At 42.2% G+C, this 17,400-nt stretch overlaps 1 protein-coding gene across 1 annotated transcript in view; it reads right to left on the reverse strand.

Moving 5' to 3' along the window:
- Window positions 1-16,376, reverse strand: part of LOC130119041 (exportin-6-like) — a 40,553-nt gene extending 24,177 nt beyond the window's left edge. Inside the window, 15 exon segments of the mRNA XM_056287409.1 lie at window positions 50-209; window positions 320-389; window positions 1,255-1,347; window positions 2,060-2,168; window positions 2,833-2,942; window positions 3,085-3,211; window positions 6,089-6,620; window positions 6,786-6,863; window positions 9,750-9,909; window positions 10,931-10,959; window positions 10,962-11,031; window positions 11,033-11,128; window positions 13,102-13,214; window positions 13,853-13,943; window positions 15,615-16,376. Of these exon segments, the coding sequence (XP_056143384.1) occupies window positions 50-209; window positions 320-389; window positions 1,255-1,347; window positions 2,060-2,168; window positions 2,833-2,942; window positions 3,085-3,211; window positions 6,089-6,620; window positions 6,786-6,863; window positions 9,750-9,909; window positions 10,931-10,959; window positions 10,962-11,031; window positions 11,033-11,128; window positions 13,102-13,214; window positions 13,853-13,943; window positions 15,615-15,617 (1,841 nt within the window). The 5' untranslated portion in view covers window positions 15,618-16,376.
- Between the last annotated feature and the right edge of the window lie 1,024 nt (window positions 16,377-17,400).

The following is a 17,400-nucleotide window of genomic DNA, read 5'->3' on the forward strand; positions in this document are numbered from 1 at the left end:
TGGAAGACTTTTGAAGAAATACTTTTACAAACAGAAGCAGAGCACTGACCTCTCCACCACTGCCAGGGCATCACTGAAACGAGCAGCAAAAACATCCCCTATGAAATACTCAGCCAAGCGTCCTACTGCCTGAAGTAGAGAGCTGAGGTCTCTCAGAGAACAGTGCAGCCTACGGCAGTCATTCTCTGCAGTAATATTAAGCCTTCGACCTAGGGAGACAACAATAAATTTAGCAGATTTCAATATTATCACCTTTGGATCAGCAGTCCCTCAACAGATTAAATGAAAACAAAGGATGGTTCGAGAGAAGCATACTTACCTGTACCAGTTGTGACAATAAACTGCTGCAAACCCAGGTAAACATCCAAATTTTCCTGAAGAACTGGATACTTAAGAGAGAAATACAAGGTGATTGGCAGGTTGTCACTGACCTAGGGATTTGCCACTCAACATTTAGCAAGATGAAGTTAAAACGCATTTACCATAATAACCAGCCAACTATAGCCTTAGGGGACTAGTGTATGGCAGAACTGCAAAATATAAAATGAAATGATCAAATGTATAATTAAAAAAATAAAATATCATTTGCACAGCACTCTTCTAAACAAAGCTCATAACTCTTTAAAAGGGGGTTTTAAAGGGAAAGAAAGGGAGTTTTAAAACAAAACCAATTTAAAACTTTAAGAAAACTAGGAAGCCATATGTGCCAAGAGACTTTAAGGAATACGTGGTCATCAGTGGTCACGATAAAATCAAAACTGTTATCAGAACCAGCAACATTTGAATAACAACATACATCAACTACATGGAAATGTGTCTTTGTGACAAGCTGTCTTAGGACGGCAGTAATGTTTTCATCTGGGATAAAAATCAGCTTTAGTCTACTGTTTTAGTATAGAATTTGGTATTATGGTGACCAACAAATTTTATTTGCAACATCATAATCCAACTTGACATCATGAATTATCATTTCAGAATCAGAATCAACTTTATTGGCCAAGTGTGCCTATGCACACAAGGAAGTTGTCTCTTCACAGCAGCTTCTAGCACTTTCAGACATCACTCACACAAAAAAGGGAAAAGAAAACAAGACAACAACAAAAAAAACGGAGGGAATAAATGTAACAACAGGACACCAGACTAAAGCATGTACGCACAACAGGTATGTTGCATTAAACCAATGAATATTCTAAGTAATAATAGCTTCACTGCAAAGTGAAAACTGGCCATGGTGACACCAAAGTGATCTCTTACCAAGGTAGTGAATGCATGGGATGGGAGCAGCTCCATCACCTTGGCAACTACCTCCAGACTCTGACGCAGATACCTTTGCCATTCCGTCTGTTGCTGTGGTTACCATATGAGAGAGTGGCAAGACTTTGTTTGAGGTGAAAGCTATACAGTGATGTGAATTCAGTGCACATATAAGAAAGCTTACAATGCTTTCATAAAATAGGCTTGGTCTGGAAAGCATTTACCAAGACACACAACAGGACAATAACATTTACCAAGACACACAACAGGACAATAGCATTTACCAAGACACACAACAGGACAATAGCATTTACCAAGACACACAACAGCACAATAACATTTACCAAGACACACAACAGCACAATAACATTTACCAAGACACACAACAGCACAATAGCATTTACCAAGACACACAACAGGACAATAGCATTTACCAAGACACACAACAGGACAATAACATTTACCAAGACACACAACAGCACAATAACATTTACCAAGACACACAACAGCACAATAACATTTACCAAGACACACAACAGGACAATAGCATTTACCAAGACACACAACAGGACAATAACATTTACCAAGACACACAACAGGACAATAACATTTACTAAGACACACAACAGCACAATAACAATCCTTGTGCCAGTCTCCAGTGTGAGCATTTAGACACATGCCTTATTCAGACAATATACCAACCCAGTTTACAAACCTTTCAATGACAAATACACTGGGCTATGACACATGTTCAGATGCTAACTAAGTGTTTGAGGTAGCCTGAAAAGTACAAATGAATGCTTACATCATCATCCAGAGCCTCGTCATCCAGCTCCTCTAACTGGGCCTGATTGTATCGGAACTGGATTCGGTTCAGAACCTCTCTTAACAGAAGCACTAAGGCATCCTTGTACCTGTCCAATTATAAAAGTGATTAATTTCACAGTAATACAACAAATCACCAATGACATTTCAATAAAAATACACTCAAAGACGGTGCTGAATAATGAATGCATTGTTCGGCAGTTTAGCAGAGGAAAAACAGGAAAGTCTTTCAATCCCAGTCGTAGGACAGTCAATTCAAATGTGTTTGTCAGTAATATTTGCCTCTGTATAATGCAGAAGTCTTTATTTACAATAACTACGGAATAATTACTGGTGACTTATGACTGTTTTGAAACAAGAAAGTCAAGCAAACAGATCTACCAAAACAGTTTCTTTGCCGATACAGGTTACAAAAGTGTTGAAAATCAGTCTACGTTCACTACACTTTACAGGATTAAAGTATGTCTTTAGATTTTGCAGGAAACAAAACAGCCCTGTCATGTTATCCTACTGCCTATAATCTCCTTGACATGTAAAGAAAGAACTTAAAACCACTGTAAACTGAAGTTGACACAAAAAAAATCCCATTTCAAACATCATAAAACTAAAAAAAATGTAGCCTCATATTTCAGTAGCACCATATTTAAAAACGCACGAACCTTTACCTTGCACATTTTAGCAAAAGGGGAAAGTCAATGAAGCGAAGACAGTGAAGGTGAAATAGATGAGGATGTGATTCACACAGAAACTTACCTGTTCAGAACACTTTCTCTATCAGCCAGTCTGCTTTTGATTCTGGTTGTTAGAAAATCCAAGAAAATACTCCATATATCCAAACAGGCAAAGTAGCCTTCATGGTTCGGCTGGAAAAGGAGTTCAGTTGTTCCAGTGGTCAGACATTGTCATTGTCGTGGACTTGAGCAACATACCTTAAGTATAGTGTATAGTAACAACAACAGCTTGTTAAACAGTTAATGCGTTTGGTGATTGAAACACAATTCTTACCTGGTTGAAAGTGTACTTGAAAAGAAGAGCAAGAAACTCGACAATAGGGAACTGAGGACTCGACTCAATCCGCCTCAGGTGAACACTGACAAACAGGCGCAGAAAATCTGTGAACTTTTCCAAGTAACTGTGGGTTAAAAAACAAAAATGGGACAAATGAAATTCACGGAAACACGGGTTTCAGTATCTTCACAAGGTTACTGATGAATTAAAATTAATTCATGAAGAATGATTAATGTAGGGACCAACAAGTCACTTTGGGATAGGGAAGCAGACATTAGGCACTGTGTAAAGTAAGCCTGCAACAGCTACTCATTAGAACAATAAAATACACCATAAAACAGCTGGATCTATAGAAGGATCTGCCTTCCCAGCGTGTGTTTGTGTTACACATAACCCATGTTTTCAGAGTCCAACATCGAACACACCAAGGGTAAAAGGGTAGAACACGCACACGTCTTCAGGATATAGCCAACTTGTCTTAACTGACCAATTTTATTGTGGCCATGTCAATAAACAGCCTACCAAATAAAATAGTTTTAAATACACACAAACACACACACACATATGACAAGACCACTTTCTTCTTCCATGTTGACATTTAGGCCACTTTAAGCTGCTGTGGCCTAAATGTCAACATGTTTAGTGACATGGCCAATTTAAACAGGTGAATGGAGACAAGTCCACTTTATTCTTAAGATAGGACAGTGTGCTATCTTTTTACCTTTGGAGTATTACCGCTGGAATCTATGATAAAATCTCATTGGCGGAGAGTTTCAGTATCAGTGGTCTCATGTAATGGTAGGGTCATCTTGAACTGAGTTGAGTTTGGCTGTTGTGCTGCTTGTACCACATTGGCCTCAAACTCGCCCCCTGGTAAAGACACTCAGAATGTGGCCAGTCAAGAATGTTGTCTTCAGCATGGGAGCACTTCACACTGAAGGACGAGTTTGTGTCACACTCAAGTCAAACAGCAAGGAAGTGCGACAGAAAGGAACAAGCATCTTAAAATGGCTAAAGCACGTTGGAAGAATAACAGAGGAAAAGGAGCTGGCAGCACATACAGTGCCAAGAAAAAGTATTGGCCCCCTTCCTGATTCCCTCTGTTTTTGCATCTTTAGCAGGAAGCTCAACAAACTGGAGTATGAGATGGACAGATACGGGTGGAACATTCGTGGCATCGGAGAGATGAGATGGCTGAACACTGGGGAGACAGTGATGGACGAAGGAGACAACTTATGGGGGAGTGAGGAGAAGAAGCATCATGGAGGTGTTGGGTTCCTTGTACAGAAGGACTACGTGAGGGCATTGTTAGGATGTGAACCGATATGCAGCGGGATCATACGAATCATAGTGAATCCATCACCTAGAAATATGACCACCATTCAGGTATATGCCCCTATGTCAGACAAAAGTGACAAAGAATTGGAGCTGTTCTACAGCCAACTAGAAACAACTACTGCCAACATACCGAAGAAAGACATCACTATCATCCAAGGCGACTGGAACGCAAAGATTGCTACAGATGCACACAGAAACTGGACAGGAACTACAAGTAAATTCAGTGTTGGAACAACTAACGAAAGAGAACTCTGTCGACTGAATAAAAAGTGGAACTTTTTGGAAGACACAGGTCCCATTATGTCTGGTGTAAAGCAAACGCAGCATTTCACAACACGAACATCATACCAACAAATATGGTGGCAGTAGTGTAATGGTGTGGAGATGTTGGCTGCCTCAGAACCTGGAAGACTTGACTTCATTGAAGGAACCATGCATTTCTACTCCCTACCAGAAAATTCTGAAGGAGAATATCCGGTCATCAGCCTGTCATCTGAAGCTGAAGTGTAAGTAGGTTATGCAGCAGGGCAACAATCCAAAACACAAGAGTAAGTCCACCTCAGAATGCCTCAAAAGAAAAAAAAAATAAGGTTTTGGCCTAGTCAAAGTCCTGACATAGTCCCATCGAGATGCTGTGGCAGGACCTAAAACTAGCAGTTGTGCTGCTACAGCATACACACGATAAAATTGAGAAGATTAGCATGGCCCCTACAGGAAGGACGACATGCAAACCTGTGAAGCATCCCATTTAAAAAAAAAAAAAAAGTTTTTTCTTCCCACAGAGGGGCTAACATGGAACCTGGCTGAGAGGAAAGCAAAGGACAGACTAGAATGGAGGTGGCTTGTCAATGGCCTGTGTTCCAAAAGGAATACAAAGTCCGCTTCCGGTGTGGGAAGATGTAGGAAGATTCACTGTCGCAATCTGTCACAACAAATCCAACAAATAATGTTAACAAAAAAAAAAAAAAAAAAAAAAAAAAAAAAAAACCCCAAAAAACAAAACTGTATTTTGTGTTTACTCTGGTTCGCCTCATCTTATATTTTGTAAGAAGATTTGAAATCATTTGTTTTGACAAATACGTAAAAATAGAGGAAATCAGGAAGGGGGATAACACTTTTTCATGGCACGATAGAACTGAACCCTGGTTAATCAAGTGAGTTGCCTTGTTGACAGGAGGCTCTGATAAACATAAATTAAACAAGTTTGACTTTGTGACATGATTTATGTTTTGAGGTGAGAAACCACTTTTCTCAACTGGAATTGTTGAATTGTGCAGTAACCAAACCAACGTCACAACTAACCAACCAATAGCTAATTGTGCAGACAATTTTAAAAAAAAGCTGAGTAGCGTTTAAGATGGCTAACTAGTTAGCCTTCCCTCTTCATGCCATTTTAATCTTTTTTCCCTCTGGATCAGGAAATTTTATCAACATACAATGAACCTTTTTCCATGTTACATTTCTTTTTTTCAATGCACGGATTTATTTTAAAAAAAATCCAAACAAATTAATGAGAAAATGGTTACTTTTTCATCAGATTAGTTGATCAAGTTAATGACAGATTAATTGATCACCAAAATAAAAGTTAGTTGCCGCATTAGTTTAATCTAAGAAAATACACCAAATGGTAAAAAGATGCTTGATACAGCTTACAGAGACATACCTTTCATCAAGGTCCTGTAATCGACTCTTGATAGTTTGGGCGTTATTCTCTCGTGTTAGCCTCTGCAGGAGAAAGAAGGTCTGCTGGAACATGCGCAGCAAATATTCCTCAAAGTCTAATGGCACACAGTTCTTTGACACCAGTTCATTGACACAGGTCATGGCCAGCACACCAAGACGAGCCCGCTCCACCTTATTCCCATCGCTACTTTGTTGTAAGTTCCGCCCTTCTCCATTTGATGTTGGTGCCATTGTCCCAACGTTGAGCTGGCCATTAGATGAGGTGGAGCAGGAGATGAAGGAGCTAGTTTTGGCTTTTGTCCGAAGGTCACAACCAAAACGAGCGAAATGGAAAATAGATGCTAGTAGGGTAGGGGTGATGCTTGTTGAAAGCGGGATCCAGCTAAATAAGTGGGTCAAACACTCCAAGACGAGACAACATAGTTGTTGACTTTCATTGTCCAATACTGCCATGGGCTGGCAAAGGAGCTTTGAGTACTGGCTGCCCTGAAATAGATTGCCCAGCAATTCCACTGACATTTGGGGGGAAAAAAACAATGATATGTTTAACACAAGCGGAAAAAAAAAAAACAAATAGAAAAACTGCAACATATCTTGCACACTGTTAATTATTGTTAGGAGGTTGTTTCAATTATTCATTCATAGTCACCACCACATTAGTGCTTCTGCTCACTCACCACTTTCTCCTGAGGTGGGTGAAGGAGGTGGGGTGGAGGCTATGACATTGTGCTTGTCCCAGTACATCTCCAGGATGCCTGCAGAACGGGAAAAGTAACAAAATGTCAAAAACAGAGGTTGACAGCCCAAACTGCACTGTGGGAATGTATCCCTCCCATACTCTCAAAAAGACAAAAATTAAAAAGTCATGTGTACAAAGAGAAACCTCAATCATTCATTGAAAAACCACATCTGAATTTTTGGAAAGTCCCTACATTTACCAGTAAAACTGCCAACTGCCATGCATATCAACACATTATTACGACAAGCAGGGTGGGGACTGGATAAGGTTCAAGAGATGGAGAAAGCCAGGAGGGGCTTAACTGGTGAGTAAGGCACCTGATCAACCTCTCCTTTATAGATGTGTCTCAGCGCACTGACACGGGAATCTGAGGAGTTCACAATGCTGAATTCTGACTATAGGAAAAAGGCCTGAATTTGACACGATCATACATACTATGACCAAATATGGAGCATGGTGTCGTGTCTTGACAGAAAGTCTAACCTGTCAGAATTATTTTTGCGTCTTGTCATCTAGTGTGACAGCTTCGAAGACTTGCTCACTGACATCGACTAGTAAGACAGCATGTCGCTCTGCAGCAGAAAAATATACAAAACAAACATGGTTGTTCTGTTTTTATTGAACCCACCCCCCATCCTTTAGGAAGGATGGTTTGTGTGCCGTTTCTCACATCCGAATTCTAACTACAAGTACTACTACTACTACTACTACTACTACTACTACTACTACTACTATTACTACTTTCGGCTGCTCCCGTTAGGGGTCGCCACAGCGGATCAACTGTTTCCATTTCTTCCTGTCTTCTGCATCTTCCTCTGTCACACCAGCCACCTGCATGTCCTCCCTCACCACATCCATAAACCTCCTCTTTGGCCTTCCTCTTCCCCTCTTCCCTGGCAGCTCCATATTCAGCATCCTTCTCCCAATATACTCAGCATCTCTCCTCCACACATCCAAAGCATCCCAATCTTGCCTCTCTTGCTTTGTCTCCAAACCGTCCAACCGGAGCGGTCCCTCTAATATACTCTTCCTAATCCTGTCCTTCTTCGTCACTCCCAATGAAAATCTTATCATCTTCACCTCTGCCACCTCCAGCTCCACCTCCTGTCTTTTCGTCAGTGCTATTGTCTCCAAACCATACAACATAGCTGGTCTCACTATCATCTTGTAAACCTTCCCTTCAACTCTTGCTGGTACCCTTCTGTCACAAATCACTCCTGACACTCTTCTCCACCCACTCCACCCTGCCTGCACTCTCTTCTGCACTCCCCGTTACTTTGGACAGTTGACCCCAAGTATTTAAACTCACATCTTCGTCACCTCTACTCCTTGCATCCTCACCATTCCACTGTCCTCCCTCTCAGTCACACATATTTATTCCATCTTGCTGCTACTGACTTTCATTCCTCTTCTCTCCAGTGCATACCTCCACCTCTCCAGGCTCTCCTCAACCTTCATCCTACTCTCGCTACAGATCACAATGTCATCCGCAAACATCATAGTCCACGGAGATTCCTGCCTGATCTCGTCCGTCAACCTGTCCATCACCACTGCAAACAAGAAAGGGCTCAGAGCCCATCCTTGATGTAATCCCACCTCCACCTTGAATCCATCTGTCATTACAACTGCACACCTCACCATTGTCACACTTCCCTCATACATATCCTGCACCACTCCTACATACTTCTCTGCAACTCCTGACTTCTTCATACAATACCACACCTCCTCTCTCGGCACCCTGTCGTATGCTTTCTCTAAATCTACAAAGACACAATGTGACTCCTTCTGGCCTTCTCTATACTTCTCCATCAACATTCTTAAAGCAAACATCACATCTGTGGTGCTCTTTCATGGCATGAAACCATACTGCTGCTCGCTGATCATCACCTCTCCTCTTAACCTAGCTTCTATTACTCTTTCCCATATCTTCATGATGTGGCTGATCAACTTTATACTTCTGTAGTTGCCACAGTTCTGCACATCGCCCTTGTTCTTGAAAATCGGTACCAGTATGCTTCTTCTCCATTCCTCAGGCATCCTCTCACTTTCCAAGATTGTGTTAAACGTCTAGTTAATAACTCCACTGCCACCTCTCCTAAACATCTCCATGCCTCCACAGGTATGTTATCAGGACCAACTGCATTTCCACTCTTCATCCTCTTCATAGCTTCCCTCACTTCCTCCTTGCTAATCCACTGCACTTCCTGATTCACTATCCCCACATCATCCAACCTTCTCTCTCTCTCTCTCTCTCTCTCTCTCTCTCTCTCTCTCTCTCTCTCTCTCTCTCTCTCTCTCTCTCTCTCTCTCTCTCTCTCTCTCTCTCTCTCTCTCTCTCTCTCTCTCTCTCTCTCTCTCTCTCTCTCTCTCTCTCTCTCTCTCTCTCTCTCTCTCTCTCTCTCTCTCTCTCTCTCTCTCTCTCTCTCTCTCTCTCTCATTTTCTTCATTCTTCAGCCTTTCAGAGTACTCCTTCCACCTTCTCAGCACACTCTCCTTGCTGGTCAGCATATTTCCATCCTTGATCGCCCTAACTTGCTGCACATCCCTCCCAGCTCAGTCCCTCTGTTTAGCCAATCGGTACAAGTCCTTTTCTCCTTCCTTAATGTCTAACCTGTCATATGACTCACCATACGCCTTTTCCTTTGTCTTTGCCGTCTACAAACTAACTAACTACAAGTAGGACCCAAAAAAAGTCATCCTCAACTTTTTTTGTTAGCCATTTAAAGCATTTGTCCATACTAACATCTATATAGAATTCTTGTGTGTTCAGAAACTGAAAGCACTGTTCAAAGTGAACAGTAAATCATGGCCACCACCATTCAAAAACGTATCTTCTATCAAACTATAAAAACAACACGTACATTATACAACGATGAATTCAAAAGGCTTAGAGGCTTCTTACCCGTCAGAAGTGCAAGTACTGTGGGCACCTGCTCCAGCAGCAGCTTCCGTAACTCTTCTTTCCTTGCAACACTCAAGTCTTCTCGTGGGCAAGCTAGCTCCTCTGATGTGGTTTTTAACAAAACCAGTCCTAAAGAAGCTAGGGCTGGGGACTGGATCAACTGTAGACAGACATAGAAAACCCTGACTGAAAACAGGTATGGAGATTCTGTTTCAGTCCAAAACTGCTCCTCAGTTTATTTATGAGAAGCTGGAGTACACCTCAAAGATGGTGGCTAGGAGAGCTATTTACTGTTTGCATAGAATTTGATGCGTAAGGAAGAGAAATAACCTGAATGCAATAAGAAAAACACTTACTGAAGCAAAACAGACAAAAGAACAATGTTTTTTTTCTTCCTTATGCAACTGGGCAATTTGGAATAACATGGTTAAATCACTTAGAAATAAATGGATTTGTTGATCTGAAGTCAGAACTGTAGAAATTTGTTTTTACTCGAGCTTGTGGTTGAAGTAGATAGACTATCTGATCCAAATTTAAAAAGATTGCAAGGTGTACAACTGGAGATGAGTAAGAATGGGTACTGTGCATCACTTAACAGAAATTAAATATTTGACAGGTAATCTTGATTTAGAAACAACAGTCAAATTTGCTCTAATAACATTTAAGAAATGTTCAAAACGAGTTTTGGCTTCTTAGAAACTGAGCATAATCTCTTTTTGGCCTTTCACAGCCAGTGCAAGTCTTTTGGGAATGACATCCTTTACAACTGCATACATATCCCCCTTATTGCATATTACATTACAGACACTGGTTAGGCTGTAGTCGAAATATTTCAAAGACAACCCCAATAAAAAAATGAATTGGCCCATTTTTTTTTTGTGCTGGAAAAGTTCACTTGTCAAGAAGAGATTACGGAATGAAGAGCAATGGAATTGCAATTTTTCAAATAACAGCAATCAACATGTTAACGTTAGATTTGTTTCAACATGACTTTAGTTGCTGGGGATCTCTTATAAGTTTGGAATTAAGCTCACACATCACTACTACTACTACTACCTTTGGCTGCTCCCGTTACGGGTCGCCACAGCGGATCATCCGTTTCCATTTCTTAAGCTCACACATAGCTAGCTACCCATAACAAAAGAGACAGATGAACAGTGATCAACATCAGCAGGACTTACCTGCAGGGTGTTTGTGAAGAAATCATGTAGAACATTGGCCAATCCTGACGGCCAATGTCCACTATGACTTTGCAGAGTTTGTTGCGTATGAAGTAGGGTATAGCTTTTGTGCTGGCCAAGTAGAAGCTTAGGCAGGCAACTGCGGATCTCCATCTTGTCTTGTGAGGCCACGCCCAGCCACAATTTATTCACTAGGTTCTGTATCCATGAAAACACAAGCAGCAGCCAGAGATATGTCTCTATTCTTTATATTAGACCCCAGTATATTTTCACATTTGCTGAGATAAGTTATAAAGCTGCTATCAAGGTACTTCAGGTAGAAATGATTTGCTCTTGCATTCTTCACAAGTGCCTAGAATTCAATTTTGGGTACAGTCATGTCCTCAGCAGTAGTCTGATACTCCAAATGTGACATTTCTGCTCCATATATATTTGAAAAACAATGATAAAAATATAGCAAAGGTAAATTCAGGCAAGCAACGATACTGTGTTCAGGTACTAAAATGACCATGAACCAATTGACATAAGGGTACTAGCAAATGGTGTTAAACACTGCTTCTTTCATTGGTGGCGGTGCCAATACTCAACAGACTAATGGTAACTGGACATTAATTAATAGTGTAAAGCTTAAGTGTAGCTAAATGAAAAGAGATAACTCATTTGTAGTTAGCAGTGGATAAAGGTTGTGTCAGAAAACTAGCTATATTTAGATGGATGTGTAATAGTCAGCTAATGCTGTTGTGGCAAGTTAACAAGTTCAAGTCTCATTTGCTGGAATGAGAACCCCACGAGTGACTAACTTTAGCCTCAGTTGAGGCCATACAAGAATAAAAGTAACACTTTTTTCTTCAAATGAACTGTCACCTAATGTGGTCCAAATACATCTTACTTGGAGATACACTACTGACATAACTAAAACATTTTTGAAAAACAGTTAAACAAGTGATGGTAAGTCAAGTCCACCTCCCATGCCATAAGAACAGGTGTGAGAAAAGTTACCCTGTGTTCACTGCTCAGCATTCTGAATATTAGTGATGACATAAACAAATGTCACCGACTGCAAGCAAACTTTATTTAGCTGAGATGTTTATCTAGCCAAGAGCCTCAATATTGATATATATTAAGTCATATATCCACTCTGTCTGTTGCTCTGTAGTGACCAGAAATCCTGCCATGTCATATGACAAATCACTACTATATATCAACAGGTTCCTTCAACAAGCGCAATCCCTCTAGTTCATTTTAACAACACATTTTGTTTAAAAATGGTGCCTTAAAGAATAACAAAGCAGAGTTTGCCTGAATCTTTTTAAGCAGGGATTATTTGCACTAACTACGAGTTCTTCATCAATAGGACTTTTGATGAGGACAGGCAGTATTGGTAATAGCACTGGTATAAATACAATCCTCATGAAATTCTGTTGACAAGACTGTTGACAAGACACTATGCACCAGAATTAACATCACTGTTAAGCAAAAATATGAAATTATAACATTTTTGCCAACCTTCTATCAGAATCAGAATCAAATTCAACCTTATTGGACAAGTGTGCCGGTGCACACAGGGACTTGGACTCCAGTAAACAGCAGCTTCTAGCACTTGAATCACTCTGAACAAAAACCATACTCTCCTAGTTTTTACAACTTCTGTTTTTTGATGACACAGAAAAAATACTTTCAGTAATGCAAACTATTCTCCAACCTGTACTAAAGGAAAAAAATTGCAAGATGTGTAACAGAACAAACCCCAATGACCAATGTTTTGTAAAAGGTCACATGGAAGAGAAATGCCCAGTGCAAGCCAAATTGGTCCAAATGCTAAACTCTTTTCTGGCTTCTAAATGTGCGGAAAAAATTAGACTTGCAACAGTGAGTCAGAGAATGTCATGAGCTAAATGCCATGTTAATTCTATCACCCGGTTAGGTTGTATGAATAATTTAAGCAAAGAGAAACTAGGTCAATTTTCACCATTCCAAAATCACTATTGTCTAAAACAGTGCCCTTTTCATCATATTATATTATATTATACTGTTTTATTAGCCGCACCATCAGGGCCGGTGGAATTTGTTCTCGGTACACATTTTCTTATTTCTGATCATTTCAAAAGGCTGTACTAGTATATAGACTGAAAATATGCATTTCCCCCCTGCTAACCACCAGTGGGACTTACCTCAAACACTGTAAGGCTGTACATCATGACGTACTCATTACGCGTATTGGAGAGGAAGAACAAGCAGTGCCGCCATGCTCCAGTCTGCTGTGCAAAGTTATTCAGCAGCTCTTCTGCAGAAAAAAGGAAGAGACATCATCACTGACAGAGGTGCATGTCAAGCTAGTATTTCATTGGCCACAGCCGGAAACTAGTAGGATGTCAAAAGGCAACCAGAGCATGAGAATTCAATGCAAAAAGCAAGAGGAAATAGTTCATAGTAAGCCACTGATTCTGAGCCAAGTGACAGCTAAGAAAACAAAGACAAATTGCTTAACAATGATATTCACAGTGAGTGTAACGCTAATGCCTCAATTTCCTGGCACATTATATTTTAATCTTTAAAACTAAAAGGTCAGCCATTTTATTTTTTTAATATTAATTTTATTTTTTAAATTTTTTTAACAGTTTGCAAATCATCGCAGATATGCCGAAGATTTTACAGGACAGAACACAATGCTAATCACTGTGAGAAATCTTAATGGAAGGTCTTTCGGTATTGTAATACATTATGGAATAAAGTGTTGAAACACTGCAAAACATGTTGGCATTTACACTGGACACCAATATGACACCCTTCAGTTTGTTCTGTATATCAACAAATGCACTAGTCATTAAGGGAGAATCTCTGAAGAGCAAACATTAGGCTAAATGTTCGTGGACTACAACATTTTATTTGTAAAAATATGGCTCACATAGTAACTAAACTTACCTATCTCTCGCTTTCGCTCATTGGTTGTGCAGCTGTGGAAAAACTCTGTCATGAGGCTCTCCAGTGCACGTAATGAGGATTCTTCTGATGCCTGGTGAACCAAAGATGTTGGTTGTGAGGGGTATTTGGCATAACGTGCTGATGCAACACAATTGAACAAATTACAATCAACTTGATTTGAACTTTTGCAATATATAAATCACTGAAGTTACAAATGGAATAACCAAATTGCTGATGTTTCATTAACTCAATGTCATTTTAAAGTATCTTCTCAGATTGGCAGCAGGGAGCAGATATCTGGAGCAAGTATTCGTCAGTCTCACTGTTGCACTCTCTAAGGCGTGTATACATTCTCTATGCATGTGCAATAGACGCTATGTCACTAAACAAACTATAACCAATGCGAAACAAACCCTCAAAGAAGGTACTGAACCATTAGAAAGGGCAGCATATGGCCCTTCAACTAGTAGGAAGACAAAGGGAAGGTCAAGTTAGCAGCAGAACATTACTGTTGTTTCAAGTGGATGTTTTGAGTGTTTCTGCCAGTTACAGAAAACACTCCGGAAATATGGTATTCCAGAATAATTTCCGCCATTTTGATGCAATTAAGATTAATTTTATTCTTATGATCAACATATCTACCAACAATGCAATTTTCCTCTATAATTTAGCCCCATCTCTCTTCCGTTTCCCTGCTATTTTTTTCCAAACATTCATCAAATACTGTAAAGCTAGAAAACCAAATGAGACAGTTCTCAATCTCGTTTTGCACTTCATTTACACCCCCGATCCCTTTAAAGAGATGGGTTCTTTCTCATTCATGCTTTCATACTCAAGGTCTAACATATTCTAAACTATACATTCAAGAGTCCTCAGAAAACGCTTGCTGTATTCAATATGGGAATTGGTTCTTGAGTACAATATGATTCAGCCAAGAACAATGCTAGCCCAGCCTCAAAAAACAAAAGTTCAGCATGTGGCCATGGCAGCTACCAAGAGGAAAAGGCCTTTAGCAAGAACATGTCTGCAAGCTGCTGTGCGGGGGTGACCAGGGCAGATTTCACCAAACATTCATCCCTGCATGTGAGAACATATTCTTTGCTTAACATCATCTTAATTCGCCAACATTCAAATACACACTAAGAACGCCTCTATAAACTATAGTAAGGTTAGATTTTCTCCACATTGTGCAGCAAAGCAAAATGCAAGAACATAAAAATCAGAGCCCTGATTTGGGTCCTCCATAATGAGGCAAACGCTGCGAATGTGCTTGGGAGGGTGCAAATTCGAGCAATTGAGGGTCTATATATGGCGAGCCCCAGCGTGCCAGGTCTGCAAAGTCAGGTTCTCCCTCACCATAGCGTCACCTGACAGAATGGCATTTAAACCAGCTGCAGAGGCAAGCGGGTCTAAATTCCTCAAATGAGCCGCAACTTGCACAGGCTAAACAAATATTCGCTTTTGCAAGATGGGCGTCTTGTGCCACGAAATGGCTTTGCGAGACGCTACATCCCGGAACATTATTGGCCAACGGCAACCCGCATCGTCGCTGCGCCCAGCTCAGGCGGACTCGTAATCACGACGAAAGACCCGATCCTATATGTCGTGATCGAGGCAGCAGCGAGTTAATCATGCGGGTCGGTCACGTCAAAGACGGGGCACAGGGGCAGAGACGGGCGACGCACGCCCGCATTAGCGGGGCGTCCGACGGCTACTACGGGGGAACAACACCCGCTCCCAGTTGCGATGCGCTTGTACTCACCATGCTCAGCTCGGGCGCGGTGCCCCCCCCGAACGATTTAATGTCCTGCCGATGCGAGTAGCGGGGCAACGCGTAGCTAGCTGGCTAGCCGCCTCAGGAGCTAGGGGACGGGTCGCAGGCTGACGTGACAGCACCGGGGTTTCATGGTCCGCTCGCCTCGCCTCGCGTCGACGGCAGTCCGGACGCAGCCAGCTAGCTCGCTAACACCGCCCGTACTCAGCGCGGCGCAACACTCCGAGTTCACGTTAGCCGGCGAGAGATACACGTAAAGGCGCCTGTTCCGTACGCGCTGCGGCTGCGGCTGCGTCGCCGTACGGACGAAGTTTGCGTCAATTCAACAGAAACGGTGCCGCTTTTTTTGAGCGTCGGCGGGCTAACGGCTGCGCGGAGTGGCGCGGCGGCGGCGGAGGAGCGCTCCGATGGTGGCGTTGGAAGTTACGGCACTGCTAGCATATCCGCCGCGGCTAGCTAACTCTGTTAGCTCGCCCACTCTGATGAAGGCATGTCAAACTGCAGACGCTACGCTTCTTTGGCGATCACTCGCGTCCACCTCATGCCGACGTCGTTTGCCAATTTAAAACGAACATGTGTTTCGACGCGCCGGTCGATCTAACGGGACATAGTTACGCTGAAGAAACGTAATCGTGCTCGACTGTTCCTGTTTTTCCGTTTCGGGCGGCTCTGCTCTACAGCCAGCCAGCCCCTGCTTAAGGGCTTTGCGTCGCCACTTCCTGCTTTACGGCAGAAACGGAACACAACTGCGCTGCGCTCTGGCCGACGAGTACGAGCGTACGCACGCACACGCACGTACACGCACACGCCCGCTTCAGCATAAACCGGATGTAAGTTATCCTTTTCTCTGCAAAGTGCCGAAATGTTGTCGCTTTATCCAAAGTGCCATTACTCGCATCTGGCAGCCAGGGGCGCCCCCAGACATGTTTCATCGGGGGGGGGGGGCAAATGGGGCCACTGACAATCTTGGGGTGGCACACCAAAATCAAAAGCCATGACTGAATTTCAGGAATTCTATGCTGCTGTTGTAGTATACTGCATAGGCTAGTTGAAAACTGTCAATATGAGAGTTAAAAAATATATACATTATTGATTTAAATGAACAGCAACTAATGTAAGATATCAGATAGAAGCATATTATGCATAATCAGAAGCATATTCTGCATATGCGACTCGTGGCTGGGGGGTAGCGGGGGGGGCAGGGATGGTATCAGGGTGGCCGTGGCCACCCCTGGCCACCCCTTGGTGGCGCCACTGCTGGCAGGCAACCTGCAAGCCCGTATTAATGTAACGGGGCCCACGAGGCTCGGGGTCTTCTGTGTCTGTACTCCCAATTGATGTGCGTGTGTGCGTGTGTATGCGTGTGTGTGCGTGTGTATGCGTGTGTGTGTGTGCGTGTGTGGTGGCCGCTGGCCGCCCTCGGGGGCGTGGGGTGCTTAATACCTGACAAATTACAATGTCAGACCCGTTGATTGACGGGTCTGACAGTTACATTAGGCTACCAATCACATGTATGACGTGTCTGTCAAGGCTGTCATTACTGTCCATTTCCATTCGATCCATTTTCCAAACCGCTTATCCGGCTCTCGGGGTGGCGGGGATGCTGGAGCCTATCCCAGCAGGCATTGGGCTGCAGGCGAGATGACACCCTGGACAGGCCATCACAGTACAAACCGTAACAGTTGAAGCTCTATACCAAAAACAGTTGAAGCTCAATAACTCTCATAAATTCACCAAAACTCACTAAAGTGCATCAAACATGTTACACGAATAA

Source organism: Lampris incognitus, chromosome 10, assembly GCF_029633865.1.
Source record: "Lampris incognitus isolate fLamInc1 chromosome 10, fLamInc1.hap2, whole genome shotgun sequence".
In the NCBI taxonomy this organism is placed as follows: Eukaryota; Metazoa; Chordata; class Actinopteri; order Lampriformes; family Lampridae; genus Lampris; species Lampris incognitus.